Source organism: Theropithecus gelada, chromosome 11 (assembly GCF_003255815.1).
Source record: "Theropithecus gelada isolate Dixy chromosome 11, Tgel_1.0, whole genome shotgun sequence".
NCBI lineage: Eukaryota > Metazoa > Chordata > Mammalia > Primates > Cercopithecidae > Theropithecus > Theropithecus gelada.
The window spans coordinates 62984566-63010503 of NC_037679.1; the positions used below are offsets into that span (position 1 = coordinate 62984566).

The 25938-nt window shown below is 43.9% G+C and overlaps 1 protein-coding gene across 1 annotated transcript in view; it reads right to left on the reverse strand.

The window, feature by feature from the left end:
• The window catches only part of LOC112634741 (putative tetratricopeptide repeat protein 41), a 91751-nt gene that overhangs the window by 42018 nt on the left and 23795 nt on the right, over positions 1–25938 (reverse strand). Inside the window, exons 4-9 of the mRNA XM_025402500.1 lie at positions 21310–21533; positions 12708–12868; positions 8411–8852; positions 4546–4785; positions 1285–1483; positions 192–370 (exon numbers count right to left, since the gene is read on the reverse strand). Coding sequence (XP_025258285.1) covers positions 192–370; positions 1285–1483; positions 4546–4785; positions 8411–8852; positions 12708–12868; positions 21310–21533 — 1445 coding nt within the window. The remainder of the gene's footprint in view (positions 1–191; positions 371–1284; positions 1484–4545; positions 4786–8410; positions 8853–12707; positions 12869–21309; positions 21534–25938) is intronic.

The window sequence follows — 25938 nt, forward strand, 5'->3', positions numbered from 1 at the left end:
AGAAGCCATTTCAAAAATAACACTTTTTCCTGATTTCTTGTCTTCAAAACTTGTTGGCTTCCGTTGTAGAAAGGAATAATCAGGGAGGTCTGTTGGACTGATCAGAATTATGTGAGGAAACAGGAGAATCATAACTTTGGCCACTCTATATGCCAGCAAAATGGACTACTGAAAGATTGCGACTCACATACCTGAGAGTATACAGCTCTTCCTCATTGTATGGCACTGATCTGCTTTAATCTTGGCCGCTGAGAGTAAGTAGGCCTCAGAGACATCATAGCCGGCCTCCAGTAATACATTCCAGAAGTGAATGAGGTGCAGCCTTGTCCAGAAGCCCGGGCTTTGGATTTTTGATATAAAGTCTGTGATACTTGTGACACAATATATTAATAGATATAATTTTAGTATTTCAGGCCTTAAAGGAAGCTCTTCTATTTACCATATTTCAGTAGCCTGTTCATAAACATTGTACCTAACATATCTTTTGGAGGTCACCAGATAAATATGAGCCTTTCACTCTTCAGCAGTCAAAGCCAATTCTCCTGATCCACCCAGGAAACCCCCTCCTCTGAGAAGGCTCCCTGGGTCTACCAGGCAGAGCACCAGGCCCTCCCTCTTCTGTGCTTGCAACAGTTCGTTGCGTCATTGCTCTAGTGAGGCATTACCACCATGTATAGTATTTCTCTGGCTCCACATCTTCCCCCACTAGATGGAAAGCACCTACAGGCTTAGAGCTGTATCTGTTCACTTCTGCACCCTCAGGGCCTAGCAGGTTGTGGGAGACAGGATCGGTCATAAATAGATGTTTGCTGAATTAATGAGTAATAGGAAAAGAAGAAAGAGACAAGGAAGGGAAGGGAGGTGGGTGGGAGGGAGGGAGGGAGGAAGAAGGAAGGGAAAGTAGTGTAGGGAAAAGAAGGGAATGGAAAGGAAGCAGATAGCAGGGTCTAGCAAAGCTTGCCCAATCTTTTACCCTTTTCCAGCTCTCATCCTTGCCCTCCTCTCTCTGGAATGCCACTTAACTTTGAGAGGACTCCATATAGAGTGAAGAGGAGAAATGAACATTGCAGAGCCTGATAGACCAAGGGGAGTAACCCTGGAGACCCAGCAACCACAGAAGTTGCTGCCAGAGGACAGTTCCATCTGAATGAATGAATGGGTGGTTGAATGGATAAATGAATGATACAACTTGTTCAAGGGAACCATGGGTATCTAAACATAGCACCGGTAAAAGAGAAAGCTAAATCTGCCTAAATACAATGATATAAAAATGGCAAGACTTACCTAGGGCTTGAGAGAAAGCCGCACAACCCCCGCAAGCATCCACTCATTTTCATATGCCATGGCAATTCTTGATACACTCTCCAGAAAGAGGTTTGCCGCTGGAAGTATCTGATCAACACTTGGTGAAAATATGTTTTCTTGTGATTCATTGGGCTCTGAAATGAACATGGACTGCTTTCTCTGACAGGAGCGATTACACCTATTTAAACATCAATTACAGTTTAACGCCTCTGACTTTTTAGTACATGAAAATACTACAGCAAAAATATGACAACTCTGTGGCTGTAATTAGAGAAATAAAAGTCAAGGTAGCTGGAAAAAAATTGTATCTCATACATCAGTCTGAATTTACCAAAGAATTTGTTCTAGTTACGCTTGCTGACCTAGAATTAGAGAAGTTTGTGGGCATGTTGATTTCCCATGTTAAGTCTTTCCCCTCCCCCAAGGAAACATTTTCAACCTACTTTTCTACTTTAAATATACACTATGGTTACTGCTTAAATAAGCACTTTTGAACATTTGAGAGTGTACATTTTGGAGAAGTTAAGCCATTGCCTGGATCTCATATGAGCCAAGGGGTAGCTGGCAAACAAATGGCAAATTTGATATTGGAGCCAGGATTACTATATCTTCATTTCCAAAGAGAAATGGTTCCAGTAGATCATACTGCCCAGACATAAGCTTCTCAAAAACAAAAGCATTTGTTTAACTAAATCCTGGTGTTCTCTAACCTTGAAAACTAAAATAGAAGTATTTTTAAATTTTCTGCTTGTCACTTTTTCTTGCAAGATAATGGAACACACAGCTAGGTGGCATACCAAGCCCAGCTCTTTGTAAGAACTCTAACCAAAGAGGAACTCACTGTTTAAACAACCATTCTTCATTTCCATTACATGATTTCCAGGTCACCTACCCATATGGAGAGACCCCGTGCTACCTGGTCTAAAGTATGCAGATGTGCCCAGACAGTAAGTGCAGTGCCTAACAGGCCCCTCAAGAGAAAAAAAAAACTCCTCTCCTCCACTGTGTGTGGCAAAACTATGTGTGTGGTTATAAATCGGGAAAGTGGGGTGGGAATGAGGGAGAAAAAGAACTGGCATAAATAGTACCTGGGTTCAAGATCTAGAGAGTTAAACACAATACGTAAAGTATGGAAAACATTTTCATAGAAAACGCAGCATTTAATTTAAAATAACCTCATGAGGAGGATATAGATATGCATTCCCATATGGCAAAATCAGAGAGACAGGTGACTTACCCCTGGTCAGCACATGACCAGTAACTGCAGAAGTAGCAATCCAATCTTCTGGTTTAACGCCATTGCTCCTCCAACTACACATATGATGTGAGGAATGGTTTGAGCCCAGCATCATCTTTCCATACACAGTGCAGCACTCAATGATAGACTAAATGGCCACTGTTTATGTAGTGCTAGATTGGTGGGCTAGATTATGCTGTACTGATAGACAACCCCCAATCTCAGTAGCTTAAAAGAGCAAAGGTTTATTACGACCATCACAGGTTGGAGACTGGGAACTCCAATCCAGGTCTCCTCCCTGTGGAACTGACAGAGCAGTCGCCATCTTGAATGTTGCCAGTGGCCACTTAGTCACAAGGCCCCACCCAACAAGGGGGGCCAGGAAGTGTTTTCCATGGTGGGAGGGGGAGGGCGGGCTAGAAATATTGGCATTTGGCTCAAATGGCCACCACTAGTGCTTATTGTAGTGCCAGATCCTGTACCTTACATGAATTAGCATTTTAATACCCTCAAGGCAAATACTGTTATCCCTATATTGCAGGTGAAAAACTGAGTCTTAGGGAGGTAAGTAAGCACCTCGCGTCAGGTCACGCCAGTTCTGTCCAACTCCAAAGCCATTGCTCTCCCCAAGAAATCATTTCTAGTAAGATGCCATGGTGATTTCCAGAAGCAAGGAAGGTGGGTTCTGTTTGCCAAACAGCATGCAGACCTGAGCATGAGATGAGGACAGGGACAGGGAGCGATGAGGCTACTCATGTTCCAGAGACCACGGTGCTGTGTACAGATAGCTCACACCTTCTCTCCTGTGCTCAGCCCTCCAGCTCCTGATTCCAGGCAGATACTGGAGGCTGAGGTTTAGTACTGAGTCTCAAAACAATAGAGATGAAAGCTGCTAGAAACAGCAGATCCAAAAAACCAGCAGCCAGGCATACCTGCACATTCATTCAGTAAATATCTATTCAGTGAAACTAGAACGGGTCTCAGGAAACTCAGACTTGCTTGAGGGTGCCTGAGATCTTTAGGCCCACATAATTCAAGATCACCAGTTGATTTTTGTATCGCATTTATTTAAAAATTTGCGGCTGGGCAAGTTGGCTCATGCCTGTAATGCTAACACTTTGGGAGGCCAAGGCGGATGGATTACCTGAGGTCAGGAGATCGAGACCAGCCTGACCAACACGGAGAAACCCCAACTCTTGTGAAAATACAAAATTAGCCGGGAGTGGTGGCACATGCCTGTAATCCCAGCTACTCAGGAGGCTGAGGCAGGAGAATCACTTGAACCCACGAGGCAGAGGTTGCAGTGAGCCAAGATCACAACATTGCACTCCAGCTTGTGCAACAAGAATGAGACTCAAAAAAAAAAAAAAAGAAAAGAAAAGAAAAAAAAGAAAAAGAAAGAAAGTAAGAAAAGAATTGGCACAGAGACAGAATCTATTTACCTCTTCTTTGTTAGTATCAGAACATCACCTTGGTTTGGGGTAGCAATGCACCAAGTCGAAACCTCCACCCCCAGCTTCCCTCATATCTAGCTGTAGCCAACTAATGAAGTTCTGAGTCAAAGACACTTAAGTGGAAATGTTGGTATGGAATTTCCAGAAAAGCTCCTTAAAAGAGCAGCAAGGCCTTCCTCCCTTCCTCCTTCCTGATGGCTGGAGCTCCAGCAGCCATCCAATGAGGTGGCCTTGAGAATGCACGCAGTGTAGTGAATCAGGGACACAGAAGGAGCTGGGCCCTAGGTGACTCTGTGGAGCCAACAGAGCAGCTCAGGACTGCCTGTTCCCAGAAGTCTATTATAGGAGAGAACAAACCCCAGCCATTGAAGTCAGGTCTCAGTTACTCATAATCAAGTACAAACCCTAACATATAACCATTTTCATACATGTCTATGGATTTGTTTCTATGGGAAAAATCCTAACTACAAGGCTTCCCCTGTATGTAGCTCCTGCTTTCCCTTAACCCCTTAACCAGCAAGTATTTCCACAGACCCAAGCCTTACTTACCAAGAAGCTTGTGCTCCACTGCACTTCTCAGGGACTGGTGCCAGAAATACAGAAGGCCATTGGGCTTCTCCTGGACCCACTGTTTGGTGGCATTGCGGAAGGCAGCCCAGTGCAAGGTGGCCACTTTGCAATGATTCCTGTAGCCCAGCATGTCCAAAAGCTGGAGTAGCTCATCCTCAGCCAAGCCACCATGCGACAGGCACAGTAAGCACAGAGCGTCGGCCACCCAGCCATCCAGCCCTGCGCAGGCAACACGATGATGACAAGAATAAGAGCTAACATGAGCCAGGTATCTTTCCAAATGTTTTATATGATTCAACAACCTTCTTTTTCAATCATCCTATAGGAAATACTATTATAGCCCCTGTCAAATGAGGAAAATGGAGCATAGAGAACTGAAATAACTTACCCAAGGTCACACAGAAATAAAGGCAGAACTGGGATTTGAACCCAGATAGCCTGGCTCCAGAGCCCACACATACTATTTTTTTTTTTTTTTTTTTTTTGAGACGGAGTCTAGCTCTGTTACCCAGGCTGGACTGCAGTGGCCGGATCTCAGCTCACTGCAACCTCCGCCTCCCGGGTTTACACCATTCTCCTGCCTCAGCCTCCCGAGTAGCTGGGACTACAGGCGCTCGCCACCTCGCCCGGCTAGATTTTTGTATTTTTTAGTAGAGACGGGGTTTCACCGTGTTAGCCAGGATGGTCTCGATCTCCTGACCTCGTGATCCGCCCGTCTCGGCCTCCCAGAGTGCTGGGATTACAGGCTTGAGCCACCGCGCCCGGCCTCCACACATACTATTAACCATTAAGCTATCGTTCATTGTCACAACGAACACACCCAGAGCTCTGGTTACACACTGGCAAACTTGCTCATTATTACACCGAGCATTTCTGCCTAGCAGACTTTATTAAGATTTTCCAACACCTAATTTGCATTTAAGGCTGTGAATGGTTTTTCTGTATGATTGCTCTCCTGTCAAACACAGTCACAGACACCACTTAAGCCAGCTCTTCATAACCCACCTGACCCTTAGATTTTTCTACCATAGCTGGACCTCCTTCTGGCTTTATGATCAACCGACTATAAAGAGATCCTTCAGACCATTCAGAGAAATGGTAACGCATAGTCTGCCACTCTGACTTTATCTCCCATGCTAGGACTGGGGAATGAGCCCAAATTACCTGCAATCTTGAAGCAAAGGCAGAGCTGTGCAACCCCAGTCAGTCACGCTTCCCCGAGGTTGGCCTTAGCACTTTTTTTTTTTTTTAGACAGGGTCTCAGTCTGTCACCCAGGCTGGAGTACAGTGGCACAATTATGGTTCACTGTAACCTCAACCTCCTGGGCTCAGGCAATCCTTCCACCTCAGCCTCCCTAATAGCTGGGACTATAGGTGTGTGTCACCAGGTCCGACTGATTTTTTGTATATTTTGTAGAGACAGGGTTTCCCCATGTTGCCCAGCCTGGTCTCGAACTCCTGGGCTCATGTGGTCCACCCACCTTGGCCTCCCAAAATGCTGGAATTAGAGGTGTGAGCCATTACACCCAGCTGGCCTCAGCTTAACCAACCTCTTCCTGCACCTGTGGCTGAGCTCCCTGGGCCTCAGTGCGGGTGGATGGGCAGAGCTGGGAGGTGGAGCAGTCTTTGATGGGGAGGAGACCCAGGCTTTCCTGCACAAACCTGGAGATGGAGGGCAACACAGCCACAGGCCACTTTGCCTGAGTGACTATTCTAAGGGCACAGAGAACTAGTTTCCACCTCCTTGTAGGAGCAGGAGGGCGCAGTAAATTTGAAGTCAATTTTCTTTACAGAAATGCAAATTGTAGAGCAAAAAAACAGGGCAGGACAATATGTTGCACCAATCAATGTGCCTTTCTTTCTTTCCTTTTTTTTTTTTTTTTTTTGAGAAGGAGTCCCGCTCTGTCGCCCAGGCTGGAGTGCAGTGGCACCATCTTGGCTCACTATAACCTCCACCTCTCGGGTTAAAGCAATTCTCCTGCCTCAGCCTCCTGAGTAACTGAGATTACAGGCGTGTGCCACCACACCCAGCTAATTTTTGTATTTTCAGTAGAGGCAAGGTTTTGCCATGTTGCCCGAGCTGATCTCAAACTCCTGACCTCAAGTCACCTCAGAATCCCAAAGTGCTCGAATTACAGGCATGAACCACCATGCCCAGCTGTGTCTTTCATTCCAAGTATTTTCTATTTCTCACCCCCACTTCCCCATCCCTGCTGCATTCTAAACTCACTGACCTTAAGAGGAGACTGTTATAGCAGAGACAAAGAGGGAAAAACTCAAGTTTCAAAATAGACTTTTGAAGTTCATGGCAGTGACAATGGCTTGAGGGAACAAATTTTGACTCTCAAAAGCCTGATTGTTGAGTATCATAAAAACACATTCCTGGAGCCAAGCAAGGTGGTAGCACACCTGTAATCTCAGCTACTCAGGAGGCTGAGACAGGAGGATCCCTTAAGTTGGAGGCCAGCCTGCGCAACATAGTGAGACCCTAGATTAAAAAAAACAAAACAAAACAAAACAAAACTCGTAACACATGGAATAATTTTTTTTTTATGAGAAACAATAAACTCAGATAAGTCCAGGGTGATCTAAAGAGGATTTTTTCCCCCACTCAGGAGGAAAAGCATTTGTGAAACTGAGAAAGTATAGGAGAGAATCAGAGAGGAGAACAAGACTCAAGCAGAGCACAGAAGTTGGCAGAGGAGAGAGGACCCTCTGTTAGGATGTGGCCCCTGTCAGCCAGAAGCCACAGAGATCCAGCAACCTGAGAACAGATGGGCACACGAGTATCCTAGAGGAAGCCAGAAGTGCAGAGAAGTCAACATCTGTGGGCCATGGAGACCATGGAGACCAGCAGGGACAGAGGACAACCAAGGCCACCTAGCACCCAGGCCCTTAGATCTCAGATCAACCCAAAGGAGACACAGGAAGGCCACAAATCCTCCCTCAACTGAGAAAATCCTGAGCTCACTGAAAACAAAACATATTGATGGAATTAACCTGAATGACTGGATGAGGTATCTGCCATTAGCAGGCCTGTGGGCTCAGAAGAGAGACACATTGACTTATAAAAATAAGAAAGCTCCATTTCTTACATTCTTGGAGAATGTGACTGAAATTTATGTCTAACACAGTTCTCCTTACAGCCAACACACAGAGTCCTTTAGAGGAGGCAAATTTAGCAAATAAAAATACAGGATGCTCAGTAAAATATAAATTTCAGATAAATAATAAATTAATTTTTAGTGTGAGTATGTCCTGTGTAATATTTAGGACATTCTTATACTGAGAATTATTTGTTATTTATCTGTAATTCAAGTAACTGTTAGCATAGGTATGTCCCATGCAATATCTGAGACATACTTCTACTAAAGATTATTTATTGTTTATCTGAAATTCAAATTTCATTGGGCAGGCTGGGCATGGTGGCTCATGCCTGTAATCCCAGCACATTGGGAGGGCGAGGTGGGTGGATCACCTGAGGTCAGGAGTATGAGACCAGACTGGCCAACATGGTGAAACTCTGTCTCTACTAAAAATACAAAAAATTAGCTGGGTGTGGTGGCGGGTGCCTGTAATAATCCCAGTTACTCAGGAGGCTGGGACAGGAGAATCTCTTGAACCCAGGAGGCGGAGGTTGCAGTGAACCAAGATTATGCCACTGCACTCCAGCCTGGGTGATGGAGTGAGACTCCATCTCAAAAAAAAAAAAAAAATGTCATTGGGCATCCTGTGTTTTCTCAGACAACCCTGTCCCTAGAGTCCCCTTCCCTGTGCAGGAGTCCACCACACATCTTTCTCCCTGTGGACTCCCACAGAGTTGTCAACAATGGCCAAGGCCTACCTTCTCCTGAAGCCACAGTGTCTGAATTTGACCTTTTTGGTTGAAAAGTCCAACTGTAGTCTTCAATCCAGCGTTTGAGAACCAATTCCCAGAGCTCCTGAACAGAGACAGCCTCCAAGTACTCCTTCATACACTGAAACTCATTGTGGTAGATTCTACATTCTTTCAATTCATTGGCTAGGATTGTGAGTTTTAAAGGACTCAGGTCTGGTTTTTTCCTCAAAGACTGTCTGCTCTGTTGGAAGGGGTCCATGTTGGGAATGGAGAGATGCTTTCTAAAGATGTTTAATTTTGTTTCTTCATCTCCTGTGCTAATGAGTTCCACTGTCCTCACATCCGGGCGGGCACACAATGACTTGTAGGACAGGCTGGAAGAGACGGTGCTCATGATAAATCTGCAATGAGGGGAGAGTGAGTGTGGCAGCCAGGAGAAATCTTTCGCCTGATGGAGAGAATCAAAGACATTTGAAAACATTAAAGACTTTAAAATTACTTTGTTGATGGTTTTTCAACTTAGAGTAGGTACAATATAGGCAGTAAGTATAGAATAAGGGTTGGAGTGAAGGTTATAAATAGTAACTTGAATTGCAAGCATTAAGTGCTAAGAAAATATCAAGTCACAATAGAACCGTATTTGACTCATGTGTCAGTTATGAATTTGATTGTGCAAATGTGAACTCTAAAAAGAGGTTCTTAGGAGCAAGTAATTTAATAAAATCACATACTTCTGAAGACTGACCTACAAGAATAATCAGAGGAAACTGGAGAGCGCAATTGGAACCATTCAGTTGAAAAAGAGGATGTTATTTTATGCTGAGAAGTTGTCACTTTGTGCAGCAATACTATCAGGAGTTAAATCATTTTATTTTGGAACAAAATAAATACCTAATAAGATCAATCTTTTCTCTATTCCTTTAATAGCCTTTCCCACAATACCTCTTTGCCTAATAACACCAACCATCACATACTCACTCTGAGCCAGGCACTGTGTTGAATGTGTCTGTAGGTACTAACTGTATTAATTATGGTTTTTAATTTCTGTATCTTAGGATTATTTAACATTCCTCAGGACCTTACACATCCAGCCCTTCCCAAGGCTAGCTAACTCCTGGGGGTGGTGGACAGCCTGCCTGGAATCTGCCTTTAGCCTGCAGATCTAACTCACACAACAACCCTGCCCTAAATCAACCCAGGGCCAGGTACCAGACAACTAGAGACAGCCTCTGTGCCCAAAGCCCATCAAAATTATTCAAATTAAGCCTGGGCAACATAGGGAAAACTCATCTGCACAAAAACACTTTTTTTTTTTTTTTAGTTAGCTGGGCATAATGGCTCATACCTACAGCCTGCAGTCCCAGCTACTTAGGAGGCTGAGGTGGGAGGATGGCCTGAACCCGGGAGGTAAAGGCTATGATTGCCATGATTGCACCACTGCACTCCAGCCTTAACTACAGAGCAAGATGCCATCTCAAAAAAAATAAATAAATAAAATAAAAATAAAAATAAAAAATTCAAATTAGCCAACCCTAAACTGTTTACCCTGCCCTGCCTTGCCATTCCTATAGAAACCCCAGGCTGGGCACGGTGGCTCAAGCCTGTAATCCCATCACTTTGGGAGGCCGAGGCGGGCGGATCACGAAGTCAGGAGATCGAGACCATCCTGGCTAACATAGTGAAACCCCGTCTCTACTAAAAAATACAAAAAAACTAGCCGGGCGAGATGGCAGGCGCCTGTAGTCCCAGCTACTTGGGAGGCTGAGGCAGGAGAATGGCGTAAACCCGGGAGGCGGAGCTTGCAGTGAGCTGAGATCCCGCCACCGCACTCCAGCCTGGGTGACAGAGCAAGACTCCATCTCAAAAAAAAAGAAAAAAAGAAACCTAAGTAAAGGCTCTGGCTTCAGTTTCCCCTTTCTCCTGTCCTCTGCCTCCTGACCACCCTTGCCCTGGGTCCCTGCACAGCGTGTCCCCTTCTCTCAGGAAATGTAAGTAATGACTTCGTCTTTCAGTGGTACTGGCCTCTCCATGTGGTCGCCCAACCATACCTCTGCAAATTAAATCCTGGGCATAATTTTAATACACGAACTCACTCCATCCTCATTACAACACTCTAGAAAGGCAGAGAAAGAAACTCAAGGATAGAGGAGCTACATGCCTTATCTAATTCAGTCTGCTAGTTTAAGTGGCAGAGCTGGGATTCAAACCAAGGGTCTGGCACCAGAGGCGGGCTCCTAAGCGCTGCCCTAAACTGCTTCAGGTAACTGTCTGGCCATCCTTCCTCCTTCTAAAGAGCTCTGCCTCAGGCCCTTCTTCCAGAAAGCCATCCCCTCATGAGAGGCTGTCACAATACTACATATCAATCTGTAGCAGCACATGTCACAGTTGTGATATGACTTCATTAATGACTGCCATTCCCCACTAGAATGAAAGCTCCATTTCTTTACAGGGACTATGTCTGTCTGTCTTTGCGAATAGTGCTTTGCCTATAGTAAGTGCTCATGGTATATACAGTTTTTTTTTTTTGAGATGGAGTCTTGCTCTGTCACCCAGGCTGGAGTGCCGTGATGTCATCTCAGCTCACTGCAACCTCCACCTCCTGGGTTAAAGCAATTCTCCTGTCTCAGCCTCCCAAGTAGCTGAGATTACAGGTGTGTGCCACCATGCCTGGCTAATTTTTTGTATTTTTTTTCAGTAGAGATGGGGTTTCACCTTGTTGGTCAGGCTAGTTTCAAAATCCTGACCTCAAGTGATCTGCCTGCCTCGGCCTCCTAAAGTGTTGGGATTACATGCCCAGCATTATGATATATTAAATTAAAAAGCAGGTTAAGAAACAATGTGGTGTGTAACTTCTTTACATAAAGATGTATATGTATATATAGATATCCATAGGTAAAAGCATATACAGCAGCAAAATATTTACCAGTGGTGAGACTGAGTGTATTTAATTTCCTATTTTCTTCTTTTTTTTAATCATATTTCTATAAGAAACAGATCTTATTCACATATTCGATTACATACTTTTAAGATTTAAAGAACCTGCTTCCCAAAGTAATAACTGGTGCCAAGTATTAGTAGAGGTTCCATTGATCCAATATTATTTCAAACAGGAGAAAAACTGAAGATGACAACCCATGAATGCAATGTTGTATGTGCAAAACCAGTGAAGATGAGGTAGACCAAACTATAATACATAAAGAACAATAAGACTGATCAAACTATAAAATAGAGGACAGATATGTGCATGGGGAAAGGCCCCAGTGGCTGGAACCAGAATGCCCAGGTCTGAATTCTGAGTCCACCACTTAACCATCTTAGGACCTTAGACAAGCCACCTACCATCTCTGTACTCAGTTCGCCCTGTGTGAATAGGGAAGATGAACACAGTCTCTTCCTCATATGGCTGTTGTGCGAATTAAATGCATTAATATTCTTTTTTGTTTTTGTTTTTGTTTCTTTGGGGACGGAGTTTCACTCTTGTTGCTGAGGCTGGAGTGCAATGGTACAATCTTGGCTCACTGCAACCTTTGCCTCCTGGGTTCAAGCGATTCTCCTGCCTCAGCCTCCCAAGCAGCTGGGATTACAGGTGCCCGCCACTATGCCTGGCTAATTTTTGTATTTTTAGTAGACACAGGGTTTCACCATGTTGGCCAGGCTGGTCTTGAACTCCTGACCTCAGGTGATCCACCCACCTCAGCCTTCCAAAGTGCTAGGATTACAGGTGTGAGTCACCGTGCCCAGCTAAATGCATTAATGTTCTTAAAGTTCCAAAAATGGTGCCTGGCCCATTGTAAATACATTATAGAAGTATTTGTTCAATAAAATATAGAGCAGGGTTGGGTGCAGTTGCTCACACCTGTAATCCTAGCACTTTGGAAAGCAGGTTGGGAAGCTCGCTTGAGTCCAGGAGTTCAGAATAAGACTGGGCAACATAGCAAAACCTCATCTCTACAAAAAGTTGAAAAAATCAGCCAGGCATGGTGGTGTGTGCCTGTAGTCCAGAGGCTGAGGCAAGAGGATGGCTTGAGCCCAGGAGTTAGAGGTTACAGTGAGCTATGATCATCCCACTGCACTCCAGCCTGGGCAACACAAAAGACCCTATCTCTTAATTAATTAAAATACAAAGCAGTAACTAAAAGCAGTGTTGGCTAAAACCAGAGATGTGTGATGCAATGGAAAGGTGTTATATATAATACATCCTAAATAATGAAGTTTTTATTATTTGTATTTCTTTTTTTAAATCGTTTTATTTTTATAAAGTTGTGATAAAATAATTTTAAACATCATTTTAAAAACATGTTACCTTCTGACCTGAAATCCCATAAATGCCAATCAGTTCTTCAATTCCATCTAGTACAAGTATGCATGGTTTTAAACTGATGGAAGCAATGAACACTTCCACAAGAAGTGAAAAGACCAAGTCATCTGAGTCTTCATTAAGAATATCTGTTTCGAGCTGAGTACCTACAGCATAGAAATTTGTTCAAATTAGGTGGAAATGATTCTGTCATTGCTAAAACATGTTTATGAGCTGGGGAAGCAAAAGAGGTTGGGAAAAATGAGTGCTACTCACAGCTGTATGGCTAACACACATATGTATACATGTGATTACCATCCTCAAGATATTCAACCCAAAAGAGATAATAGTGATGTTTACCACCAGATTGTCTCCCACACATTTTCAGGATTTGATATAAAAATATTTTTGTATGATCCAAAACATTACTCTCATCTTCCAGAATGCAAAAACAGGCCATGTTACAAAGAGTTAGATACGAAGAGAAGTCCTGTGATCTGTGAAGTTTCTGATACTCCTTAACATTGGGTGCGTGCTTAGGGTCACAGCCACCGCCCTGGGCTCTTCCAGTAATGCTCAAATACAGAAGCTCCCACCCACTGTCTCCTCTCCTTGGACCTAGCCCATCTTAAACTTAACAGAAACAATCCTAAATTCTACCCACACTATTGGACCCTAGACTTTGGACTCTGGAAAGTATATGATCTTAGGAAGAACTAAGCTATGAACCCCCAAAAGGCAAAGGAAGTCATTAGAGATGTTTGACTTTCAGACTGTGATAAAGTGACCTAGTAGCAGCAACCCCAAGTTGTAATCGACTACCTAATACTCTAAGAACATTTTACTGCAACTTCCGTCTTGCTTTTATTTTTCAAAAGCAATATTTTCTACAGAAATTTAAGCATGTTGAGGTCTGGAAAATCGAGTCACATGTAGAAGCCTTAACGGATTAGGCCTCTCAGATGCATTAAGATTTTGTTAGAATCGTTGAGAGTCATTATGTTTAGCAAATATTTGTCAGTTGCCTATTATGTGACGGTTCCATGCTAGATGCCGAGAGGAGATAAAATGATTCATATATGAAGTCAACCACCTAAAGGAAGTGGAAATTGATTCTGTATACAAATAGCCACATTTCAAGGCAGAATATGCGTCTGAAGGTTACTGAAGCTTGATGTAGAACCATCACAATAAAGAAAAGCTCCATGTGGAAGACACTTCAAATAAGCCTTTAAGGGTGCACAGGCAGAGACGAGGAGAAGGGCATATCATCAAGACAGTATTGCCAAAGGCTGGGACATAGGAAGGCGCCATGAACACTTGAAAAATAGGACATTGCTTAGAGAGCAGTGGTTCTTAACAGGAGAGGTTCCAGGGTTTTTGAGACATCCTACAACACAGGACAGTCATAACCAATGAAGCTTTGTCCCCAGGTCTACCTGATTTTCAGATATTTCGACAATCCCGTAAGAGGGAAAAAAATTGATAATGACCTAACCTAGAAACCAACTCCATTTTACATATGAACACAAAGTATTTTTTGTATGGTTTTAAAACACATTGAATTTCCTAGAATGCAACACCACATAAATTGATGGAAGATTATACATTGCTTTGTCTAAAATGACACCAAGATTTTGTCACCATTTCAGAAAATCACCACCCAATAGCAATATTACCTATGATATTTGAGTGTTTTTTTTTCTTTTTTTTTTCTTTTTTCTTTTTTTTTTCTTTTTTCTTTTTTTTTTTTCTTTTTTTTTTTTTTTTTTTTTTTTGAGGTGGAGTCTCACTCTGTTGCCCAGGCTGGAGTACAGTGGCTTGATCTTGGCTCACTGCAACCTCTGCCTCCCAGGTTCAAGCGATTGTCCTGCCTTGGCCTCTCGAATAGCTGGTCTTACAGGCACACGCCACCAAGCCTGTCTAATTTTTTGTATTTTTAGTAGAGACAGCGTTTCGTCATGTTGGCCAGGCTGGTCTCAAACTCCCAACTCCAGATGATCCCGCCTGCCTCAGCCTCCCAAAGTGCTGGGATTACAGATGTGAGCCACCATGCCCGGCCAATGTTTGAGTCTTTAATACGACACACCCACGTCAACCTATATTTATAGATGAAACTTATTGCTTTCGTGGCGATTTTCTATACAGAGGCACTATGTCTTCAATTCAAGTCTAAGCATTTACATGTTCAAATACACATTGTTTTATAATAAGTTACTTTCTCTATATTCATCTTATAGTAGAGTAGAGTTGTGTTAACTTTTAAAGAGATTTTTATAACACAAAATGATCATAAAATCAACGACTTGAAACTTTTTTTATGAATGTGGGACATTAAGAAAGTAAAGGTGTCAGAAAAGATAGAGATTGAGCTTATGTCAAACAATGAAAAATGATTTTCAAGAAAAGGAAGAGAAAGAAATTCAGCTTGATGATTTATCCCTTGAGCTTTTATTTAAAAACCTTTAAAAGTATGGACACCATTGAGATTTCAGGACTTAAATGACAGAATTTTAGAGCAGAAGGGGTTCTTGGAAATCATCTAGCCTAGTCCAGACCCCTCATTTTGTAGATGAGGAAACTGAGGCCCAGAGAGGTGAATGTGAATACACAGATCACCAGAAGCTTTTAAAACACTATTTTTTCTAATGGTTTGTTTTCAAGCCGTGTGTGACCACCATTTCTTAGTGTAGATGGCTCACAAGCAGCCCCTGTGAGAGCCTACAGAGGTATGGATCCTCTGCCTCTTCCACAACATTGGCATAGAGTATAAGTCACAAGGTGAATGTGAATGAACCTCAGGAAGTATACACCACCTGACAATCACAGAGCATAGAACACTAATATGATTAGCAAAAATTAATCCTAAGCAAAAAAAATACTCGTGGCTGATGCTTATAGATTTATATTTTTGTATATGAAGGAAAATATATATGTTGATTGGTTTTAAAACTACATTTTTGGTGATTATAATTATTTTTTCGTTACTAGTATTGGAAAATGATTCTAAACATTTCTCCTTATTTTGGCAGGAACAATCTGTCTCTACTAAATGACAATGGCCAGTTGCCTCATTTAAATGGTAATAGCTCACATGTTTAAACAGCCACCTAGGGACTGACAAACTCATGTGCTTTTTAGCAGTGTTATTGCTCATCATTCAACACAGGTTTATTGAGAAGCTTCTGTGTCTGTGTCAGGCACTGGGTATGACAGTGGCCAATAAAATAGATATGATCCCTGCACTCACAGAACTTACACAGGGAGACAAACAATAAGACAGATCACAGGACCATTTATAATTCACCCGAGGGACCTAGGGAGGCAAGCTCACAGGGCCTGGAGGGAGACACTTGTGTAAACTAAGATGCAGTGGGACTGGGGGTCCTGTGCTGCGTGGTCAAAGTTAGGGCAGAGGGACAGAAGTACCCATCAGCACCTCTTATGAAGGAGGTGACCTTTGAATAGGGCCATAAAGGATGAGAAGGATTCCACTGCCCTGAGACATGGGAAGGGGCATTTTAGGAGAAGAGAACTGAATGGGCAAAGGCATGGAGGGATGGAAGTGACTGGTGTGCTCCAAGGAGACCAAACCTGTGGGGCAAAGGGAAACAAACCAGGCTGGGAAGTCAACAGGGCCCAAGGCGAAAAGCTTGGCAAGCTCCGCCAAGGATTTCTGTCCATTCCACATCACCAACTTGAGCAGAGACTTTCCCGATGCTGGGAGAGGAGGCTGATGAAAAGCATCCACAGGAGGGAAATTTTCCTCTGCTGGCTCAAGGAGGAATGGCAGTGTAGTGATGAGGACTAGGGGCGTTGATCCCAACAGAGACCCGACTTTGCACTCCCTGCCATGCCCTTGTGTAACTGTGTGGCTCTGACATTCTGAACCCCATTCGTCCTATGTGGGATGATAATTCTATGGGTGGACCACTGAGAGAATTAAATGAGACGCTGATAAAGCCCTTAGCACTGCTACATAGAAAGCCTTCAATAAATGGAATTTATTCAAACCTGCCCCCAGGTTCCATGGGGTCACATGGTGAGGAAACATGCAAATAAGAAAATCAGTGACCATGCTGAGCATGGTGGCTCACACCTGTAATCCCAGCAATTTGGGAAGCTGAGGTTGGAGGATTGCTTGAATCCAGGAGTTCAAGACCAGCCTGGGCAATATGGCAAGACCCTGTCTCTACAAAAAATTTAAAAATTAGCCAGGCATGGTCACACACTCCTGAGGTTCCAGCTACCAGGAGGGCTGAGGTGGGAAGATCACTTGGGCCCAGGAGGTCAAGGCTGTGGTAAGCCGTGATCACACCACTGCACTCTAGCCTGGATAACAGAGCAAGACCCTGTCTCAATAGACAAAAACGAAAGAAAAAAGTCAGTGACTACTCTGACCTTCCGTGAAGCATGTCTTCTGTGACACCAGTTGCCTGCAGGGCAGGCAAAGGGTGTGGGAGTCAGTAGAACTGGCTATAGGCAGTTCCCATCTACAAGATCCCTTTATCCTGGCAAGCAGGGATTGAGGACAGAAGAGCAGAAAGATGACTGTCACTGGGTGTGATTAGGTGCCCCAGATAGAAAAGGTCCCTGACTCACAGCCCACACAAGATCTGCAACTTCAGACAGCTGAGGCGGGCTGCAGAAAAATGCTCTCTGCAAAGAGGCTGAATCTGCTCCGAGCACCTGGCCTCTCAGGCTGGCTGTGTTCACAGCAGCAGCTCTTCCCCCACTGCCCACATCCACCTCACCCAGGTGAAACCAGGTCTCAGCAAAGGCAGCCACAATAAATGACTCTGGGGCCAGCCTTCTCCGTTCACCTGCAGGCTGTCTGGGCTGCAGAGGCGACAGCTGCAAACTCTCTCGTTTTGCAATCATTCCTCTCCCTACTCAGCTAATGAACAAGAATGTCTGTTTCCCCTAGCAGCCCCCACACCCTGCTTATTTCTCTAGCTCAGAAAGGAATAATAATAATAACAACAAAAATAATAACAACAATAATAATCGCAGCTGTGTGCCATGTACTACTTTAAATTCCTTACTTGTATTTTGTATTATGTTTTTTGGGTTTTTTGAATGTAGTTTTTTTTTAAATTTTGTATGATGTTTTAATTCTCACACAGCCTTATGAGGTTAGTACTATGAACCCCATCCTCATTTTACAGATGAGAAATTGAGGAACAGAGAGCTTAAGTAAACTGCCCAAGATCACACAGCTAGTAAGTGACAGAGCCAGAACTGTGGGCCAAGTCCAGGACCAGCCCTTCCTCTTGTTAATGAGGAGGGGTGTTCTCTCAGGGTTAGAAAAAGTGTCGAGTATTCATAGGCTGCTCCTGAGCTTATTGTACTGTTGTCAGCCTAAAAATCTGTTTTTTTGAAAGACAACAACTTTTTATTAGGAGTTCTTTGCACCCAAAAACACATTCATTAAAATAACAATTCTCTTTGGGAATAAAATTGTAATTGAGGGTGTAGCACAGAGTTTACATCATCAGCCTGGCCAGACTGAACACCTTTGGGATGTGCCAGAATAGGATTAGTTGCTGCATAGACACCGTCACACCTGCTTCTACTGATTTTGACTTTATCCATTTTATATGCCCTCAGAAATGCAACTATAAAGACCTCATGCACATGTGTTCTTCCCTCTGTTTATTCACAGACACCCACCACACGCACAGAAAGAAACTCAAATCCCTGTACCCTTGTGCAGAGATAAGATATGTCCATCAAAACTCACCCTGGGCACCCACATACACATGGGTACGTGTCCCTGCATGACAAGAGATGAATTCCCAAAAGCAAGCAAAGTCAGATGCATACAAACGTGGAAATACATAGCAGGTGCCTAACAACAGTAATAGCTAAGATTTATCAACGCTTACTACATGCCAATACTTACTAAGTGCCTTGGTCTTTCATACTTTATCTTAATCTTGTCAACCATCTGTCAGGCACTTTTAAAAATAATTATTATTATTCACATTTTACAAATAGGAAAACTGAGCCTCAGAGGGTTAAAATACTTGCCTAGGTTCACACGGCTAATAAGTAGTGAGACAAGGTTTGAACGCAGGTGGTCAGACTCCCCAGCTGCTCCTAGCATAGTCAGGCATAATACAGGTCCCACACGTTTGTGATTATGCGTTGGCACACACCTGGCAACTTAAATATCACGTGCCCAAAGCAGAATTCCATTTCCCTCAAAACCTGCCTCCCCTCCACCGCCCCACCAATGCTGGCCCATCTCAGTCAACAGCCTTCACCACCCATGTAGCTTCCTAAAGCCAAAAGCTAGGAGTTCTCAATTCCTCCCTTTCCTCCAACCCACACATTCAATTCATCAGCAAATCCTCAATGCACTCAAAACCCTTCACCTCCACTGCTATTGTCCTCTCTGAGCCACTGTCAACTCTGGCTTGGACTATTACAGTAGCCTCTAGCACCGGTCTCTGCCTCATGCTTGTCCCATTACACCCATTTTCCACACATCAGATTGATTTTGGTCTTTTAAAAATATCAATAGAATCATGTCATTGCCCTGCTTAAAACCCTCCACTGGCCTCCCACTGCACTTAATGGAATCCAAACCTAATGTTATCGCCTGCAAAACCCAAAGTGGCCCTACCTTCCCCTCCTGGAGTCCATCGCCACCCAGCCACACCGGCTCTCTTTCCCTTTCTACGTCATTCCACTTGCTTTCCAGCTGAGGAGCTGTATGACCTGAGCTGCTTTCTTTACCTGGAATGTTCTTTCTCCTGGTTTCCACATGGCTGCCTACCTTCGTGTTCATGAGATCTCCACAGAGAAAGTAGCAGAGAGAATGGCTACCTGTTCCACAAAAGCCCATGCTCCCCCTTCCACAGGGCAGGGTTAGTGTTCTATCCCTGCTTAGTTACCCATGTGGCCTTGTGGGCCCAGAGTGGCCAAGTGCTTGTCAAAAGAATGGGTGTGGAGGTGGCTATGAGTCCCTTCCAGTCTGCGACTTCTGAGGAACAGGTGTGCTTTTCCTCTCTCCCCCTCCCCCTAACACAAGTGGAGGGCTCTGAGGCCCCAGGGGATGACACAGCCTTAATATGGAAAGAAAACCTGTCTCCAAGTCACCACATGGAGGAAAATGACTTGTTACCTAACTAGGGACCCCATATCACACTGTTATATAAGTAAGAAAGAAGCTTCCCTTTGAGAAGCCACTGAAATGGGATTCAGTTGATATGGCAGCTAGAGTTGCCGTAAGACAGCGACATAGTGCCTGACGGCTCAAATAACCACCCTGGCACCTTATCACATCACACTGCATGGCACGGATAATTATTTGACATGTTTCCTATTTATTTATTATCTGCCTTTGTCAACTAGGATGTAATATCTATGGGGACTATGACCTTATTCGCCTGACTTACTTCTCTATTTCCAGAACTGGGAAGAGTGTCTGGCACAGAACGGGCAACCAATAAATATTCTGTAATGCATGAGTGAATAAATAAGAGAATGAACCTGCTCAATACATGGTTATTTAATTGAGTAGGGCAGCAGTAGTGGAGAGGCATGTCCCACCCATGGCCTGGCGCTTGCTTCCTCCAACAGTGCTGTTCCCGAGACACCCACTTGGTTCCCTCCCTCCTCTCTTTCAGTGATGTATTTAAATGTCCCTTCCTCAGTGACACTCCCCAGAATACCCTAGTCAAAATCCTAACAGTTCCTACACATCCTGCCTACCTCTTTCTCTGCTTTGGGTTTCTTCATAGAACTCACCATTATTGAACAGTCTCTTATTTAGTGACAGTTAATTCTTTGTCCTCCTCCCTCCCCTAATAACATGAAAACTCCATGAGGTAAAAACTGGTGTCCATTTTGTTCACTGTTGTATCCCCACTGCCTAGAATAGTGCCCTGGCACAGAAAGGCACTCAAGTAATGTTTGGTGAAAGAGAGAAAAAAGAGAGAGGAAGAGGGGGATGGGGGCGAAGAAGGAGGGAGGGAGAGGGAGGAAGGGAGGAAGGGGAGAAGGAAGGGAGGGAGAGAGGGAAGAAGAAAGGGAATGGAGGGAGGGAGAGGGAGGAAGGGAGGAAGGGGAGAAGGAAGGGAGGGAGAGAGGGAAGAAGAAAGGGAGAGAAGAAAAGAAAGAAAGAAGGAAGGGAGGGAGGGGACAGAGGGAGGGAGGGAGGAAGGAAGGAAGGAAGGAAGGAAGGGAAAGGGTAGGGAAGGAGGGAGGGAGGAAGGAAGGAAGGAGGGAAGGGAGGGAGGAAGGAAGGAAGGAGGGAGGGAGGGAAGAAGGGAGGAAGGAAGGAATAAGGAAGGAAGGAAGGAAGGAAGGGAAGGGTAGGGAAGGAGGGAGGGAGGAAGGAAGGAGGGAAGGGAGGGAGGAAGGAAAGAAGGAGGGAGGGAGGGAAGAAGGGAGGAAGGAAGGAATAAGGAAGGAAGGAAGGAAGGAGGCAGGCAGGAAGGAAGCTTAGCTCTGTGAGGGAAGAGGTGGGTAGATGTGGGAGGCAATACAGGGTTTAGATCAGAGCAAGGGAACAACAGCCACATGAGCAGAGGAGAGAGCCACCCATTTCTAACTCCCCTGACATGTCCTGAATGAATGGTATATCTGACTCTCTTACCGTAGTTTCTGTACTGTAATTCTGTGATGAAGTAATGGATCACAGACATGATGTCGCTGCTTTCACAGGTGCTGCCCACAAAATGAGGAATCAACAACATGCTCGGATGTTTCTTTTTGAAGTAATTAACCCAGTTGGCAATCAGAGTGGACTTCCCACAACCATGTTCTCCAGACAAGAGCAAAATAGACTTGTAAGTTGGAATAGGATTTATTCTGAAAAATAAAAGGGTAATAAAATGTAAAGAATATTTACCAAGGAAGGAAAGCAGGGAAGGAGCGAAAGAGAGAGGAAGGAAGGAAAAGAAAATTTTCCTGCATACATTTTCCTTCTAAAAGATAAAGTTCTAGTATCAATTTTGGCCTCAGCTGGCTTCAAAGAAGTCATTCACCCTCTGGGCTTTAGCTTTGTCCTACGTAAAACTAGAAGAATAGAGACAGCAACCTTGGAAGGCCCTTCCAGCTAGACAAATCCTAGGTCTGTCCGATAAGAACCAGGGTTACATAAATGTCCCAAGGCCTGGGGAGGGAAACGACCACATTAGTCCACTGCCCTTGCATCTGTCCTGCTCCTCCTCCCTTGGGTTATCACTACCATCACCAGGTTGGTCCTTTGTGTAACATCATATTTGAAAAGCATCAGAAATTGAAGCACTGCAGCTCATGCCTGTCATCCTGGCACTTTGGGAGGCTGAGGTGGGCAGATCACTTGAAATCAGGAGTTCGAGACCACCCTGGCCAACATGGTGAAACCCCATCTCTACTAAAAATACAAAAATTAGCTGGGTATGGTGGTGTGTGCCTGTAATCCCAGCCACTTGGGAGGCAGAGGCAGGAGAATTGCTTGAATCCGGGAGGTGGAGGTTGCAGTGAGCCAAGATCATGCCACTGTATTCCAGCCTGGGCAACAGAGCAAGACTCTGTTGGAAGGGAGGAAGAAAGGAAGACAAGAAGGGAGGGAGAGAAGGAAGGAAGGAAGGAAGGAGAAAGGAAAGAAAGGAAAAGAAAGAGAAAGAAAGAGAGAAAGAAAAAGCAAGAAAGCAAGCCAGAAAGCAAGCAAGCAAGCAAGCAAGCAAGAAAGAAAGAAGAAAGAAGAAAGAGAAAGGAAGGAAGGAGGGAGGAAGGGGGAGGGAAAGGAAGGAAGGGGAGGGGAGGGGGAAGGAAGGGGAGGGGAGGGGGAAGGAAGGGAAGGGGAGGGGAGGGGGAAGGAAGGGAAGGGGAGGGGGAAGGAAGGGAAGGGGAGGGGAGGGGGAAGGGAAGGGGAGGGGAGCAGGGAGAGGAGGGGAGAGGACAGCAGGGGAAGGGAGGGAAGCACTCATATGCCAAGAATTCCCATCAATCCTGATGACTACCAAATTAGAAATCAACTAAATTACTATCATTGTTAGTGACTCACTGAGAGTCTTCTCTGGTAATACTGCATGAATATGATTTCTTTGAACTGCCAGGAGCATAACACAACTTGTTTTGTGGCTTTTTCACTGAAAAGCTTCTGAATATGCAGAGTATTGTCAGGTCCATGAAATTCACTCTTGCCTTGTGCCTTACACAGTTATGATTCAATAAATACGTGTCTAGTGACTTTTCACTGACGTAATTTCCATAAGGAGGACAGTTTCCAGGCTCACCTTATTCACCGTTGAATATTTAGTGACTTGCACAACACCTGGCCATAACTTGTTCAGTGAGTGAATGAAATAAATAAACCTGACATTCAGTTTCAGTAAAGAAGAGAATCAGCCTGAAAATTCATTTAAAAAGAAAACCTAAAATAGTGTCATTAGAAGTTGCTTCATAAGAATTCTATCTCTGTGGCTGGGCACAGTGGCTCACGCCTGTAATCCCAGCACTTTGGGAGGCCGAGGCGGGCGGATCACGAGGTCAGGAGATCGAGACTATCCTGGCTAACATGGTGAAACCCCATCTCTACTAAAAATACAAAATTAGCCAGGCGTGGTGGCGGGCACATGTAGTCCCAGCTACTTGGGAGGCTAGGCAGGAGAATTGCGTAAACCCAGGAGGCAGAGCTTTCAGTGAGCCAAGATGGCGCCACTGCACTCCAGCCTGGGTGACACAGTGAGACTCTGTCTCAAAATAAATAAATAAATAAATAAATAAATAAATAAATAAATAATAAAATAATAATTCCATCTCCATTAACATGAGTTTGGAATCAATGCCTTGTTGCTGAAATGATTTCACCAGCAAATCTGAATGGTCAGGTTTGATTTTGTGCCCTAGTTCCACCTTTGCTCTCTTTCAGTCTCAACCAAACAGTGTGAGTCCATCAAAATATGTCATAGAGGCCAGGCATGGTGGCTCATACCTGTCATCCCAGCACTTTGGGAGGCCAAGACAGAAGAATTGCTTGATCCCAGGAGTTTGAGAGCAGACTGGGCAACATAACTTGTCTCTAAAAAAAATTTTTTTTTTAATTTAGCCAGGCATGGTGGCATGCACCTGTAGTCCCAGCTGCTGGGGAGTCTGAGGTGGGAGGGTCCCTTGAGCCCAGGAGTTTGAGGCTGCAGTGAGCTAGGATTATGCCACTGCACTCTGGACTGAGAGACAGAGCAAGACCCTGTCTCAAAAAAAAAAAAAAAAAAAAGAGTCATGTAAGTAGGTTATTGCTCCGCTCAAAAGTAGTACAGTAAAAGCCCAATTCCTTACAAAAGACCTGTAAGACCAAACAAGATCCACATCCTCCCCGCCATCCATTGCATCTCCAGCCTCATCCCCTACCACCAACCCTACAGCTCTCACTTTCTTCCAGCCGCCTGGCTTCTTTGCTATTTCTCCAGCCTCAGGGCCTCCACTTTCGCTATGCCTTCTGTCTGGAATGCTCTTCCAACACATCTGAGCATAGCTTTCTCCCTCACCTATTTCTGGTAGTTACCCTAATGTCACCATCTCAATGAGGGCTTCCCTCACCCTATCAGATGGCCTAATTCCTTCCAGTGTTTCCTTTTCCTCCACAGTACTTGAAGGCATCTCATGAATACTACATATTTCACATAGTTATCATGCCTGTCTCCACAATGCAAGCTCTGTGGAGGCAGAAATTTATGTCTCTTCTGTTCACTGCCACATCCCATGTCTAGAACAGTTCTTGCATCTAGCAGGTAAAATAAATGAAGGAAAAATGCAATATGAGACACCCACATAATCAGGGGTAGGGTCTTAATTTATTCTCAAGAACAAAAAGAACATTTCATTTTGCAAAGCAATCTGTGGTTCCCTTCAAAATAAGCAAAAAAAAAAAAAAAAGTATTCTATTGATCTATATAGTTGTTTATTAAGACAATGCTTTGAAACCTGAAAAGAACTTTCCTTTTCTGTTGACCTATACACGCTATTCAGGAACGTAAGGTACAGAGCACGGTTTCCAAATGGCAAAGCAAACAAGGCCCTGAATGTTTTCATGTATCTAATTATAAAAGGGCTTATTTGTTGTATTTTTACTGAGCACAATAATTTGAGTTGTTTAATTGTAATAACATTTATTACATTTCTCATCCACTCTGAAACACTTAAAATTATAACCTAAGTGAGAAATAATTCACATACTAAAAAATTCACCATTTTAAAGTGTACCCTTCCGTGGTTTTCAATATATTCACAAGGTTGTACAAGCATCACTGCTATCTAATTCCAGAAAATTTTCAGCACCCCCAAAAAGAAACTCTGTACCCACTAAGAATCATTCTCCACTTCTTTCACTACCCTCTTCCCCCAACAGGCAATAATCAACTTTCTGTCCCTATGAATTTGTCTACTTAAACCTAACATTCTTAACACATGACCTACATGTTTCTCCTGTGGTCTGAAAATACTGACCGAGCACCATGTTGTATCAACTGAATAAATTGTCTTCCTCTTGGCATGGGTTCCCAGAACCACAAAAGTGTTGGTAGCCCTGTCCCTGAGTGAACTAAACCAGTAGGTTCTGAACCTGGGGCAGCAACAGTGAAGAATAGCCCTTGGCCATCCCAGCACTGCAGTTTTATTTCAAAGCACAAATCTCTCACAGGACACACGAGATGCAAGGTGAGAGCTGGAAAATGAGAATGTAAGAAATAAAGCTATTCTAAGAACCTACCCACTTCCAAGGATGAGACTGGGAGGGATACCACAGATAACCCCAGCTCTCTCACTGCTGGCCTCAGCTTCCTAATGCCTGTGCATGGTGAACACGGTATTTCACTACCCAAGGTGAGAAAGATATGGAGGTTTTATTGTAGAGGATACTGGATAAAACAATGAAGGAGTGTGTATGTTGAGTAAGATAACCTGTTTTTCTGTTTAGAGATGGAGTCCCATTATGTTACCCAGGCTGGGCTCAAACTCCTGGGCTCAAGGGATCCTTCCGCCTCAGCCTCCTGATTAGCTGGGATTACAGGCATACACCACCATGCCCAGCTCAAGATAACCTGATTCTTTACACACAAACACAAACAATAATATGGTTCATATCATTTTCATAAGTGCTAGCTGAATATCTGAATGTAATAATGAGCTGATGACATATGTGGAAGCTCTTTATAAATTACACAATACTATGCAGATGCATTATTCATATTTCTTCATTTCTTCTCTCTCTCTCTTTTTTTTTTTTTTTTTTTTTTTTTTTTTT